This window comes from Ranitomeya imitator, chromosome 1, assembly GCF_032444005.1.
Source record: "Ranitomeya imitator isolate aRanImi1 chromosome 1, aRanImi1.pri, whole genome shotgun sequence".
Lineage (NCBI taxonomy): Eukaryota > Metazoa > Chordata > Amphibia > Anura > Dendrobatidae > Ranitomeya > Ranitomeya imitator.
In genome coordinates, this window is record NC_091282.1 from 70,815,660 (window position 1) to 70,830,546 (window position 14,887).

At 51.1% G+C, this 14,887-nt stretch overlaps 1 protein-coding gene across 1 annotated transcript in view; it reads right to left on the bottom strand.

Annotated features, from left to right (window-relative positions):
* The window catches only part of NOL6 (nucleolar protein 6), a 60,612-nt gene that overhangs the window by 22,771 nt on the left and 22,954 nt on the right, over positions 1 to 14,887 (bottom strand). The window contains exons 22-23 of the mRNA XM_069747542.1: positions 12,174 to 12,298; positions 10,924 to 11,013 (exon numbers count right to left, since the gene is read on the bottom strand). Of these exons, the coding sequence (XP_069603643.1) occupies positions 10,924 to 11,013; positions 12,174 to 12,298 (215 nt within the window). The remainder of the gene's footprint in view (positions 1 to 10,923; positions 11,014 to 12,173; positions 12,299 to 14,887) is intronic.

Consider the following 14,887-nt stretch of genomic DNA (forward strand, 5'->3'; position numbering starts at 1 on the left):
AAGCCTCCATTGGGGGACACAGGAACCATGGGTGTATGCTGCTGCCACTAGGAGGCTGACACTATGCAAATAAAAAAGTTAGCTCCTCCTCTGCAGTGTACACCCCACCGACTGGCATTATACTCTTCAGTTAGTGAGAAAGCAGTAGGAGAAAAGAACAAGGTTGAAAAACCATAACCACAAACTTGAGAACTGTAAACGTGAGAACAGTTATAAAACAGATAACAGAAACATTGGGAGGGAGCTGTGTCCCCCAATGGAGGCTTCAAGAAACAGATTTTACGGTAAGCAACCAAAAATCCTGTTTTCTTTATCGCCTCTCATTGGGGGACACAGGAACCATGGGACGTCCCAAAGCAGTCCCACGGGTGGGAAAGACAGACTTCCATCAGGTCAGAGGACTCACCACTGCCGCCTGCAAGATCCTTCTGCCTAGGCCGGCGTCCGCCGAAGCGTAGGTATGGACCTTGTAAAATTTGGCGAACGTGTGGATGGAAGACCAAGTTGCCGCTTTGCAAAGCTGTAAGGCGGAAGCCCTGTGGTGCACCGCCCAGGAGGCGCCGACTGCCCGGGTAGAGTGAGCCTTAATCCCAGGAGGGGGCACTCTGTTCTTGACCCGGTAAGCCTCCAAAATTGCCAATCTGATCCAGCGAGCGATAGTCGCTTTAGAAGCCGGTTGGCCTCTGCGCGTGCCATCAGGAATGACGAAAAAGGAATCCGTCTTCCGGAAAGTGGACGTTCTGTCCAGATAGATCCTCACTGCCCTGACGAGGTCCAGCTTGTTCAATGATCGCTCCAGAGGATGAGTCGGAACTGGACAAAAGGAAGGTAGAACGATGTCCTCGTTGAGGTGGAAGGTGGAAACCACCTTAGGAAGAAAGGAAGGTGGGAGCCGGAAGACCACCTTGTCCTGGTGAATGACCAAAAACGGAGGGCGGCAAGACAGGGCCGCCAACTCGGAAACGCAGCGAATAGACGTGATGGCCACAAGAAAGGTCACCTTCCAAGATAGAACTGATAGAGGAATCTCCCTAAGAGGTTCAAAGGGGGAAACCCTCAGAACGTCCAGTACCAGGTTTAAGTCCCATGCCTCCACAGGGGCCCTGTACGGCGGGACAGCATGGGCCACCCCTTGAAAGAAGGTCTTAACTTGTGGCCGAGAGGCCAAGGTCTTCTGAAAGAGGATGGAAAGCGCAGAGACCTGACCCTTCAGGGAGCTAAGCGCCAGGCCCGAATCCAGTCCTGCCTGAAGGAAGGCCAAAAGAGAAGGCAGGGAAAAAACCATAGGCGGAACGCGGTTGGACTCGCACCAACGGAAGTAAGCCTTCCAGGTGCGGTAGTAGATCCTGGAAGACGAAGGCTTCCGAGCCTGAATCATTTTGTGAATCACCCGGTCCGAGAGGCCGGACGCTCTTAAAACCGCAGTCTCAACAGCCACGCCGTTAAACTGAGCGACCGAGAATTCGGGTGGCAGATCGGACCCTGGGACAGCAGATCGGGCCTGTCTGGAAGGCGCCAGGGAGCGTCCGCGAGAAGGTTGACGAGCTCCGCGAACCAAGCTCTCCTGGGCCAATCCGGGGCGATCAGGATGACCGGCACCCCTTCCGCTTTGATTTTCTTCAACAGCTTGGGAAGTAATGGAAGGGGTGGGAACAGGTAGGGCAGCTCGAACTGTGACCAAGGAATGGCCAGAGCATCGACGTCCACTGCGAGAGGATCGCGGGACCTGGAGACGAACTGCGGAACCTTCCTGTTGATTCGAGACGCCGTGAGATCCACATCCGGAGTCCCCCATCGAAGGCAAATCTGATGGAAGACCTCCGGATGCAAGGACCATTCCCCTGCCGCGAGGCCCTCGCGGCTGAGGAAGTCGGCGGCCCAGTTGTCCACGCCGGGGATATGCACCGCGGATATCACCGGAACCGTTGCCTCTGCCCAAAGGAGGATCTTGGCTACCTCGGCAAGGGCCAAGGAGCTCCGGGTCCCCCCCTGATGGTTGACATACGCCACAGCCGTGGCGTTGTCCGTCTGGATCCGGACTGGAAGGCCCCTGAGGATCCTTTCCCAGTGGCGGAGGGACAGAAAGATGGCCCGAATCTCGAGGACATTGATTGGCAGAGTTGACTCCTGCAACGACCAACGGCCCTGAACCGTCAGGTGGCGAAAAACCGCACCCCAGCCGATCAGGCTGGCGTCCGTTGTCACCACCTGCCAGTGAACTGGAAGGAAGGACCTGCCCTGGGAGATGAGAGGTGACATCAGCCACCAGTTGAGGGACCGCTTGACCCGAGAAGAGAGCCTGATCGGCCGATCCAGGGAGAAGACAGACCTGTCCCACTGAGACAGAATGGCTTGCTGAAGGGGTCGCGAATGAAATTGGGCGAAGGGAATCGCTTCCAAGGTAGCCACCATCCTCCCCAAAACCTTCATGGCCGATCGGAGGGAGGGAGGCCGAGGACCCTGGAGCAAGCGTATGTCCCGACAAAGAGTGGATCTCTTGTCCTTGGGAAGGAAGACTCTGCTCTGACGAGTGTCGAAAAGCATGCCCAGAAAGATGATGCGCTGAGAAGGGATAAGGCAGGACTTCTTCCGGTTGACCAGCCACCCGAAACGGGCTAAGGTGTCGAGAACAATGGACAGGCTTTCGTGGGCCTGAGCAAAGGACGGAGCCTTGATGAGAATGTCGTCGAGGTATGGAAATAGGACCAGGCCTCTGACTCTCAATATTGCCATCAGCGCCGCCATGATCTTCGTGAACACCCTTGGAGCGGTTGCGAGACCGAACGGCAGGGCGACGAATTGAAAGTGTTCCTGTTGTACTGCGAAGCGCAGGAAACGGTGATGTCCGGGAAATACCGGGACATGGAGGTAGGCGTCCTGGATATCTATTGAGCATAGAAATTCCTGGGCCTCCATGGAAGCAATTACTGAACGAAGAGATTCCATCCTGAAGTGTCTCAGGCGAACTCTCCTGTTCAGCAATTTGAGGTCCAGAATGGGGCGAACCTTGCCGTCTTTTTTCGGTACCACAAAAAGGTTCGAGTAGAAACCCGTGAACCGTTCTTTCTCTGGGACGGGAACGATTACCCCGGATTTGAGCAGAGAAGCGATGGCTGCGAAGAAGCCCGGAACTAGAGCGGGATCTCTTGGAGGACGGGATTGGAAGAAACGATCCCTGGGTCGGGAGGCGAACTCTATCTTGTATCCCGAGGATACAACTTCCCTGACCCATGCGTCCTCCACTGCGGAAATCCAGACGTCCCTGAAGAAGAGAAGACGGCCGCCCAACCTGGGAGGTGGGCTGGGGTCTTGCCGAGAGTCATGCCGAGGTGGATCTTCCAGTCCTGGGCCTGGAGGATCTACCCTGGGAATAGCGAGGACGCCAGGACGGAGTGGGCCTAAAGGACACCGCCTTCTTCTCCTGACGTGCCTGTGGCCTCTGTTGCTGCTGGGAAAAGGAGTTTGACGCAGCGAAGCGACGAAAGGGCCGAAAAGAGCGAAACTGCCGTCTAGGAGGAGGGCGACGAGGCTTAGCCTGGGGGAGAAGAGAACTTGTACCCCCGGTGGCGTCCTTAATGATTTGATCCAGCTGGGAACCAAAGAGACGAGAGCCCTGGAAGGGCAGACTAGTGAGGGACTTTTTAGAAGATAAATCCGCCTGCCAGGCCTTGAGCCAAACGGTGCGGCGGATGGCAACGGCATTGCTGGAAGCCTGAGCCGCACAAGACGCGACATCCAGGGAGGCAGAGACCAGGTATTCACCGGCGTGGGAAATCTGGTTGGCAAGCTCCGCTAGTTGCATGGGAGGCGCCCCGTCCAGGATACCTCGACGGAGTTCTTTGGCCCATTTGGAGATGGATTTAGAAACCCAAGTGGAAGCAAAAGCTGGGCATATGGCCGCTGCAGCCGCTTCAAAAGCTGACTTCGCAAAGGATTCTATAGCCCTATCATTAGAGTCCTTCAGAGATGCTCCGTCTGACAGAGGAAGCACCGTGTTGGTGGACAGCCTGGACACAGGTGGATCCACCGAGGGAGAGACCGTCCAATTGGCGGTAACTTCTGGAGAAAAGGGATATAGCACACCCAGGCGTTTTCCCCTCTGAAAACGCCTAGTGGGGTTCTCTCTCTCTCTGGACATGATTTCCTCGAATTCAGGATGAGGAGCAAAAAACTTGGAAGGTGGTTTGGCCCGTCTAAACGAAACCGCCTGATCTGCGGGTTCCGTAGAGGGATCCTTTATGCCACAAGATTGGTTTACTGCCACAATGAGATTCTGGACCATCTCCCTCATGGTGGCGATTTGGTTAGAATCCAGCTCCGAAATATCCTCCGAGGGCGCATCAGAGAGTGCCTCGCCTGACTCAGGGGAGGAGGGTCGAGGAGATGCCGACCGCAGGGGAGGGCCGAGTGGCGAGATGGAGCGCGAAGAGGACTCAGACCGACGTTCCTGTCTGGACCTTTTGTGGCTTATCAAGGAGGGCTCGGGCGGCGGTTCCTGCGACCCGCTGGCCACGGCAGGGGTCTGCAGGGGTAACCGATCCAGCGCGGACACCAGGGTTTGAGATACCCGTGTTAAATCCGCCACCGATTGTGACAGAGAGGCGGCCCAGCCTGGGATGGGGGGGTCAGTCTCGGACGGAACAGCCGGGGGATCCTGGGCGGTGGGAACAATCGGGTTGCTGCAGGACTGACACAGCGGGGAGGACTGACCTGAGGGAAGTTTGCTGTTACAGGACGAACATGCAAAGTAGGTGACTAGGGCAGAAGATGAAGAAGTCGGAGGATGAGAGCGGCCCCCTTTAGAGTTAGACATTTTGAAGAGGTCCCTGAAGAAAATGCCAGCAGGTTAGGGGACAGTGGGGCAGAGGAGGGTGTCAGTCTGCAGTGCAGAGCTACTCACGGCAGACGAAAAACCCGGATACCAGGAGCTGCAGGAAGATGCTGTGGATCCCCGGCGCAGATGGCGTGCTGCGTCCCCGGACCGAGCGCTCTGCGAAGTTTCCCGGCGCAGGAGCGTGGCAGAATGAGGGGGACTCGTGCCCTAAGCGTCCAGCAGCGGCGTGGAGGAAGGGGCGGAGCCAGACGAGATGGCGCCGGTGGGAGGAGAATGCGGAGTTTGTCGGGCGGGAGAAAGCCCGCCCGATGATACCGGAAGTGGGCGAGCGCGTCACCGGAAGTAGGCCCCGGGGAAAGCCGGGGCCTAAATTAGAAGCCGGTGACCGCCGAAAAGATGGTAATCGGCGGAGCGGCGCAAAAAACAGTGCGGGCGCCGCCCGGCTGATAGGCGCGGCAGTCGCCGCAGGAAAGGGGGGAAACGCCGATGCCGGCGCCGGAAGTAGGCCCGGGAAGAGCCGGGGCCTGTATTAGAAGCCAGCGGCCGCTGGATAGGACCGCGGCCGCGCGTCACCTCCCAAGGTACGGCCGCCGGGGAAAACGGTGCGGCTGCCTGAAGGGGGCCGCGCCGCAAAGATTAAAAGGATGCGGCCGCAGGTAAGGCAGTGCGACTGCCTGTGAAAACGCGGCCGCGGTGGAAAACTGCGGGAAGGAATGGGGCCTAAGTGTCACCCAGATAGGTGGGTCTCGGAAAAAGGTGCGGCCGCAGGTGGAGAAGTGCGGCCGTAGAAATAGCAGTGCGGCTGCCAGTAAGGCACCGCGCTGCTCAAAAGGAAAACTGCGCAGGAAACGTAGGGGATCCACAGGGCCCCCTAACTGATAGGGGCACAAATACTCACCTAACTTCCCACGCCGTCGGTACTAACCTTAAGAAATGGAAGGTATTAGACGTCCGTGTAGGTGGTGACAGACGTCCTCGTCTCCTCCGACCGACAGGCTCTGGTGGGCGAGTGGGTGGGGGACGGAGCCAGGACCGGACTTCTGAGCACGCTTCTGTGCCAGGATCTTGGTCCTGCTGTGGGATCTATGAGGATACGGGGTGGCAGTACACGCCGTACTCATAGTCCATAATGTGGGAGTACAGGTGTGACTGTTCACCCTGTATCCCTCCGGAAACCTGAAAAGGAACGACGCACATTGAGGTAGATAAGGGTCTAATGAAAGACCCGTGTCCACCTCCTACTGACACTAAGCTAAACTGAAGAGAGAGTATAATGCCAGTCGGTGGGGTGTACACTGCAGAGGAGGAGCTAACTTTTTTATTTGCATAGTGTCAGCCTCCTAGTGGCAGCAGCATACACCCATGGTTCCTGTGTCCCCCAATGAGAGGCGATAAAGAAATAACTTATATTATACTTTTTTTTATCCCGTGCCTAAAGTTTGATTCCTTTAATCCAGCGATATATTCATGAAACTGACATCCGGAGTAAGGTCTTCACCTGTCAACAGACGTATTATACAAGACACGATGGACACTTGTTCATCACAGATACTGCAGGACCCCCGCACCGCAGAGAATGGCGCAGGTTTAGCTTTCACCCCCCTGCTCAGGATATAAACATTCGCATTCAGCCAGTATTATATAAAGTTCATTGTGCAAGCTCAGGCGTGACAACACGACACTGTATTCCTCATTGAGACTATCCAGTACAAACAGGCAGATCCGGAGGTTGTGCAATCCTCGCCTGTACTGCAGGCATGAGGCTGGCAAGCAGGGGCCCACCATATGCATGGTGGGAATAAGTGGGGGGCACAACTGACTACCACAAACACCACTGTGATTCTCCAACTGGGTGCAGATGTGCCCAGATGTGCAGATGTACTCGGACACCCCCTGAGAATTTCAGTACACATCCGACATGTAGATCCATCATCGCAGCAGGATGCAGATTTTTTACACCAATTTTTTTCCACAATGATATGAAGCCAAGAAAAGGATTAGGAGGACGATACAATCTAGTAATGAGAACAAACAGAAACTTTCTTCACATACACGTTCTCCATGAAACAAAGTCTCACTCTGCAGATCTTGCGTCATCAGTTCTGGAATGTCCTGGACACCTCAGCCCCAAACTGTGTATCAAATGCTAAAAACAAGATTCAATAGTAGCACATCCACCCTCGAGATTATACCCACCGCAGACGGGGTTATCGGACGCACAACAAGAATCATTCATAATTACGGAGCTTATAGTTTCACAAAAAGTGGAAAGTCACAGGCTGATAGTTATAAGAAAAAAAGAATTGTGCATATTGTCCTCTCCATTCCTAAGTTTTCCTTATAAGTTACTTTGGAGAGAAAAATAAGGAATGCCAGGTACTGAGAATGGCCGCACCCCCACTGCCACCCACAACCGAGTGGCCGCACCCCCACTGCCAACCACAAGTGAGTGGCCGCACCCCCACTGCCAACCACAAGTGAGAGTGGCCGCGCCCCCACTGCCAACCACAAGTGAGTGGCCGCACCCCCACTGCCAACCACAAGTGAGAGTGGCCGCGCCCCCACTGCCAACCACAAGTGAGAGTGACCGCACCCCCACTGCCAACCACAAGTGAGAGTGGCCGCACCCCCACTGCCAACCACAAGTGAGAGTGGCCGCACCCCCACTGCCAACCACAAGTGAGAGTGGCCGCGCCCCCACTGCCAACCACAAGTGAGAGTGACCGCTCCCCCACTGCCGACCACAAGTGAGAGTGGCCGCGCCCCCACTGCCAACCACATGTGAAAGTGGCTGCGCCCCCACTGCCAACCACAAGTGAGTGACCACTCCCCCACTGCCAACCACATGTGAAAGTGGCCGCGCCCCCACTGCCAACCACAAGTGAGAGTGACCGCTCCCCCACTGCCGACCACAAGTGAGAGTGGCCGCGCCCCCACTGCCAACCACAAGTGAGAGTGGCCGTGCCCCCACTGCCAACCACAAGTGAGAGTGGCCACGCCCCCATTCCCAACAAGAGTGGCCGTGTCCCCACTCCCAACATCAGGGGGAGTGGCAGTGCCTCCACTCATAACAACAGTGAGAGTGGATGTGACCCCACTCCCAACATCATGGAGAGTCACAGTGCCCCCTCTCCCAACAGTGAGAGTGACAGTGCCCCCTTTCCCAACAGTGAGAGTGGCAGTGCCCCCACTCCCAACAACAGTGAGAGTGACAGTGTCTCCCAAAATACATAAGAAGCTAGTGCCCACACCTTCCCTACACATTAAATGTCAGCACAGAAAATATTAGGACAGTAGACAAGCATGAGGTGACCACAATTGATCAATAAGATAGGACTTATTTAAGTCCCTTTTCTCAATCTCAGCCAATACCTTTCATTTTATGTATGTGCTACCTGCTAACATCTACAAAGCCGAAATCACACAAACCTCATGTGTACCCATCTGACAAGTCTGTAGACCGTAAATCAATGCCATGCATGTAATGCAATCTAGTGGAACATAACAAAAACAGGGTAGGAGCCTGCAAGTGCTCACCCCACCTCGCTGTCTTTGCATTAAGGTCCTACTGTGCCAGGCCAAAGCCTTTTGATTAGTTATGCTTCATTAAAAATATGAACAAATACCAGAAATGACGCATTTACCTGGCAGTACACAATGGCAGGTAGCATAACACCAACAGCCCAAACAAAACATTGTCACACTTGGCATCCACCTGTTGCTCGCCATGGGCAGTAGAGAGGTAGCTCTGCATGAGCAGCTCGGTAACAAGTTCTATACTGTGACTGCAAATGGCATATTTCCCTGTACTGGGATATAAACGTGGTACCCTGAAATCCTTCATAGACTTCCCCATCACCTTCCACACCTAGAACATAGGTAAAAGCCAGAAGCTCCTTGTTCTTCCGGTTTTCGTGGCTAACTGAAGATAAGGCTACACTAGCAAACATAAGCACCATGCGATTATTCCATACACATGGCAGTGCCAAATCACCATGTACTTCTCTCAACCAACCTCTTAAAGGGAATCGGTCACCCCATTTTTCGCCGTTTTTGCAGTATTTATACAGGACACCTGGGAGTTGACATTTTTGAAGTGATATTTTGGGAGGTAAGATGATATAATTTTTAAATAAAGTGATTTGCAGATTGTCTATTTATCAAATTCCAATCAAATGAGACCAAGTTGTCTGAAAGTGCAGGGACATATCCCGCATTATCAATGTAATGTGATGGGGCACTAGGTCAGGTCGATTAGGCCATGGAGAGATTTACAGACTCCCATTGCTGCGCCGGTCTGGTGTAAGTATATGCTGTCACCAAATTAGAAGTAATTATGGGCGAGGATGAATTTTGCAAGGCTCCAGCATAAATTCGCTGCCAATCCCTTAGTTTTCCAAGAAGACTTGGCAGGATGCAAAAGTCATCTTGTGTTAACTCTAAATCTCACACAGTATGAGGAAAAGCTGTAGCCCTGATCCAGCTGACGCATGGAGACTTACGTACAGGCAAAGCATGATGCGGAAATAATATGCATATTAGCTCCTCTCCAGAAGGAAGAAAACGTCTCACATCAGCTGGGCGTCTGGTCTGGTTAATGAGGTTGTTCGGTCACATCATATTGGATTGGACGTCAAAACGAGATCAGAAGGGGTTGGACACCTGGCAGACCCACTAATTAGCTGTTGTTTGCTGTAAGCTGTTTGTTGTTTGCTGTAAGCGCAGCTCCCGGATAATGCATAACAAATCCTGTTATTTTGCAGTGACCACTACACATTGAAAGGATTTGAGATTTGCAGCTCCGTTCCATAAGTTTACATCTGGCAGCCTCCAGGGGAAAAAAAAAACAGCTGATCGGTGGGAGTGAAGGTTACCGGACAACTCAAATCCTAATAAAATTGACCTGGTGTACCAATAGGTAATCAATATGATGTGACCCAGACAACCGCTTTAATACTTACTTAATCCATATAATCCTGAAAAATGGAAAACTGACTACTCATATGGATTTTGCTCGGTAGCACTGTTGTAAGTGTCTGCCTGGTTTTCCACACATACATCATTCATTTCATAATTTCATCATCGACTTCTGACTAATCCCAAAATTGCACTGGCAAACAGGGCGGCTTCTGCATTAAAAGATCTCAGAAGTATAGATGTCCATTTTCCACAGCAGCCATACCCCAGCTGTATCATCACAATAAAGCTGTAGCGCCTCCTGCTGGAAAAAAAAAATGAGTAGTGGCCAACAAAAGATGGGAGATGATGCACAAACATCACAAATCAATCACTCTCTTTGAGGTCATGATTGTTTTTTCAAAGCACCGGCTTTCACAATGCTGGAGGCTCTAGTATCTGTATTGCTGTAATGTAAGGCAGAACATCAGTTATACAATCCCATATGTATTGTACATTCATTTCCATACTTGCCTGGGTCACGTACGCTCCATCAGTGCCTCCCTCCACATTTTATTGAAATTCTCAAAAAAAAAAATTAAAAATTACCACTTGGACAATTGTTTTTCGATGCTGAATTAGATGGGAGTTTTGGACCCCTTAGTGTTAATTTTATCAGGAAAGTTTCGTGACAACCAGTACGATGACCCGGTTACCACGGTGGGTTGTCAGTCAGCATTATTCCTAAATGGTAAATCTGTAGGAAACAACACTGGAGTTGAAGTAATGGCAGCCAGCTCTGTTGAGCATGCCCTCAACTCTCCCCATAGAAGTCAATGTTCAACATCCTGCCTATTATTTCCTACATCCATGTGGCAGCTATTAAAGATATCTCAGGAAAGATGGCCACCCCGAAATCATGTGCAAACAATAAATACATTTAATAAAAACAATTAAAAAAAAGATTAATATTCTCACGCAATCTTAAAAGGGTTCTCCGATGCCACATGAAGGAGAGCGGCTCTGATGACTGTGTGTCGTGTGCACGATGGCCAGCGATTTGTCGACGCCGTGCCATCAGGGACGCTCCCCTCCCGCGGCAGGAGTGAGCGGCACAGAAAATCCCTTTTAGTGTATCCAAACAGTGATGGAAAAGAATCTGCCATCGGGTGACGTCTGACTGTCGCACCCACCTTGATGTCACCGCTCTCTGACGGCTGCGTTAACTGCTTCTCCACGGTTGTCAGCGACTCGGAGGCGAGGATGATGAGACGCTGTAAGATCTGGGGGAAAGACGCACAAGGCTTTATTGATGGCTCTCACCACTGTTATCGGTCATAAGCCCTATGAAGTCAGCAAATAGGGCGAGTTACTACTTTAATGGGTTTGTAAACATTTTTTACAGTTATCCCCTATCTGTAGTATAGGAAATAACTTGCTAATCACTGGCGGTCCCACAGCGATCCCAAGAACGTGGCTCTGAAGAGCGCCGCCTGACTGGAGCAGTGGTCGATTCATTGCCTATGTGACTGCCGGAGAGGGCTGAGCACTGTACTTGGGTTTTAGCCTCTAGGTGTCATAGACATTGCTACCATTCTCTGAAAGCAAGCAAAGATCTTGCAGATGGAATGGAACAGAAATACAAAAAAAAAAAAATGACAATCCGTCAGAGATTAGTTCCATGCCAAGACAGATTGATTCCCCTGATTTTTTTTTTAAAAACGTCTAAACTTTAGCTCTGGTTGCTGTACAGCAGAGACAGCAGGCGATCAGATCTGACTTACCCAACAGGCTCTTACATCAGCAAAGGTGAAAAAGTGCCTCTCACCCCAAGGGTTAGATTGAAGGTGCCCTTCACAAAAACATTACATGTCTGACGTTATCAGGCTAGACATTTTTCCTGTAGCCATTTTGGCCATTACTTTGCATTGGTGATTATGTCATGTTACTGCTTTAATACTCCAGAGCAGCATTCACTATATTGCCGGTTATTAGTGGAAATGGTCAGCAAGTCTGCTTAGTCAGCCACTAATGTCCGCTCAAGACATGGAGCATCTGTCAGAGGAGCAGCATCGTGAGCACACAACTGATCTGCTCACTCAGCTACGGAGCATGGCTGTGACAGGAGAGAAAAAAAATAGGGATTTTTGTGTACTCACCGTAAAATCCTATTGCAGGACTGAAGAAAGAGGGAATAAAACCTGCTCAGTCAATTGAGAAGTTTTGTTTTTTCCTGTCACAGCCCAGCAGGTTATAGTTATGTGTGTTCACAATCCTGCTCCTCTGACAGTCGAGACATGTCTCAAGTGGCGTTTCTTCACGTTGCAACCCATTTTGACATGGGACAAGGATGGGTTGCAGATTGAAATATGTTGAGGTGGCCATTTTTATCACATTCTCAGAAAACCCCTTTAAAGCATCTATTCCCCGCTAATTCCCTTACCTGAGCAGTTGGCTTTCTCTTGGTCCATACTGACATTTTCCTGTCCTTTGGAGTGGCGATGAACATTACTGGGAGTTTATCACGAGCCGCTGTGAAGTCATTCTGAATCTCGGTGAGATCAGCATCTAAGAAAAGCCACAAAAAAACAAAAGGAAAAATAAAAAAAAGTTATAAAAACCTTTCAACTGTCATAAAGCCTTCCACTATGTACTGTACAGTTATCTGATGAAGGAACATCCATTCTACTACAAACACAACCAGAAGAAGAGTAAATGCAGCTCTGACTTATAATACGGGGTCAGTACAGGATCCTGGAATATATGAAGAAAATGACTCCACTATTTAATGTCAGTCACATGCATTTCCAACACTGTACACGATATATCAGACTTCTCATAAGCCACTATCAATTTGCCAACGTGGAATTTTCGAGTTGGACCATGCCGCAGTTGGAATCCGATGCCTGCCATGGATATTTTTCATGCACGTGATAGAAACCTCCAAGATCCATTTGAATAGTCACTTTCATTACAAAAAACTTTGAATAGATCGATAGTACAAGAGAATATAAGTAACATTGTAATATATCTTACTAGCTATTGAACCTGTTCTACGCCCGGGTGGCGAGCATTTATATTGGTATATGGTCCCCATCCTGTCATGTGCTGCTCCATCCTACGCCCCCATCCTGGTATGTGCTGCTCCATCCTGTGTCCCCATCCTGTCATGTGCTGCTCCATCCTGCGTCCCCATCCTGTCATGTGCTGCTCCCATCCTGCGTCCCCATCCGGTCATGCGCTGCTCCCATCCTGCGTCCCCATCCTGTCATGCGCTGCTCCCATCCTGCGTCCCCATCCTGTCATGCGCTGCTCCCATCCTGCGTCCCCATCCTGTCATGCGCTGCTCCATCCTGCGCTCCCATTCTGACATGGGCTGCTCCCATCCTGCCACACTCAGCTCTGCTACATCTGCCACACTCTGCTCTACTACTTCTGCCACACTCTGCTCTACTACTTCTGCCACACTCTGCTCTACTACTTCTGCCACACTCAGCTCTGCTACATCTGCCACTCAGCTCTGCTACATCTGCCACACTCAGCTCTGCTGCATCTGCCACATTCTGCTCTGCTACATCTGCCACACCCTGCCTGCTACATCTGCCACACTCTGCTCTGACCCGCTCGGCCCCGCTGCCTCTGACCTGCTCGGCGCCGAGTGCTGGGGGGCCTGAGCAGGCGGGGACACCGGCGCGCTGTGGAGGTCAGGTGCCGGTATCGCCGCCAGCTCAGGCCCCCCAGCACTTACTATATTCACCTGTCGTCCGTTCCACCGCTGCGCGCCGCCATCTTCCCGGTCCTCTGGCTGTGACTGTTCAGTCAGAGGGCGGCGCCGGCGCGCCCTCTGAACTGAAGGTCACAGGCCGAGGACCGGGAAGATGGTAGCGCGCAGCAGTGGAACGGGACAGGTGAATATGGCCGATACTCACCCTCCTGGCGGTCCCTGCTTCTCTGTTGGAGATCGCGGTGTGCGTTCAGTGTTAACGCATACCACGATCTCCCGGGAGCGTCACTCTGAGGCCCAGACTGCGCCGGTGCTTGTGCAGTCTATAAAGGCTTCGGACAGAGTGACGCTCCCAGCGTTATATTATAGATTCCACACAATACTAATTCTTTCTCCACTTATGAGCCACTTCTTCCCCGTCCATCTCCTGAACTCATCATCCTCTCTGAAAAATAGCCCAAATCTGTCTGGCTCAAGGCAAGACAAGCTATCGATACAGTGTGTCAGGTGACACCTCCTATTAAGAAGCAGAATGAGAAACAGAGCAGAGGGAGACAAAACATGCTTAAATTGAATGGTTTAGCTTATCCTAGAGCTGGATTCACAGCCACAAGCCTCAGTAATGCTGAAAAAAGTCATCATACTCTATGAAAAATAGCTCAAATGTGTCTTGCTCATTGCAAGACAGACTCCCAGCATAGTGAGGTGTCAGGTTACACCTCCTATTAAGGAGCAGAATGAGAAACAAAGCAGAGGGAAACAAGACATGCCTATATTGAATGGTTTAGCTATGCTAGAGCTGGATTCAGAGCCACAAAGCTCAGTAATGCTGACAAATAGCTCAAATCTGTCTTGCTCATGGCAGCAGCATTCTCCCCTGATGAATCCGCAAGGAAGAAACGCGTCGGGAGACGCTTCCTGCAGTACCACGTTGTAAACGTTTAAGGGCCAGGACATGAGGTGGACGATGAAAGAGGATCAGCTGGTGATGAGTTGAATATGCGGTGAGATCTAACCAATACATATGGTTGGCATATATCTAATCTCGTGCATCACAGCGCTCCCATGACTATATCCCACCATCATTAACCCTCTAAGATGTCACAACTGAACCCATCAGGGAACGCTCATAGTATGTTTAAATGAGTTAATATGTATCCCAAAAATTATATTGAAGGGTGTTTTTAATTGTTGGGCATCCCATAATGCTGCATATGTGGTCTGCTACTCTGCACTGACATTATTCTAATCCTATGTAGAGACAACTGTATGTGTATATCTTGGTAGAGTGATTACATATTGAGCCTTTTACTAAGTACACATTACAAGTATACTCTCTTACTTAGAAACCAGCCTTGAAAAGTGGACATTTTTCTTTGATTAAACAGACACATATCCTGATATAGTGGTTTATTTAGTGTCAATACATTTAT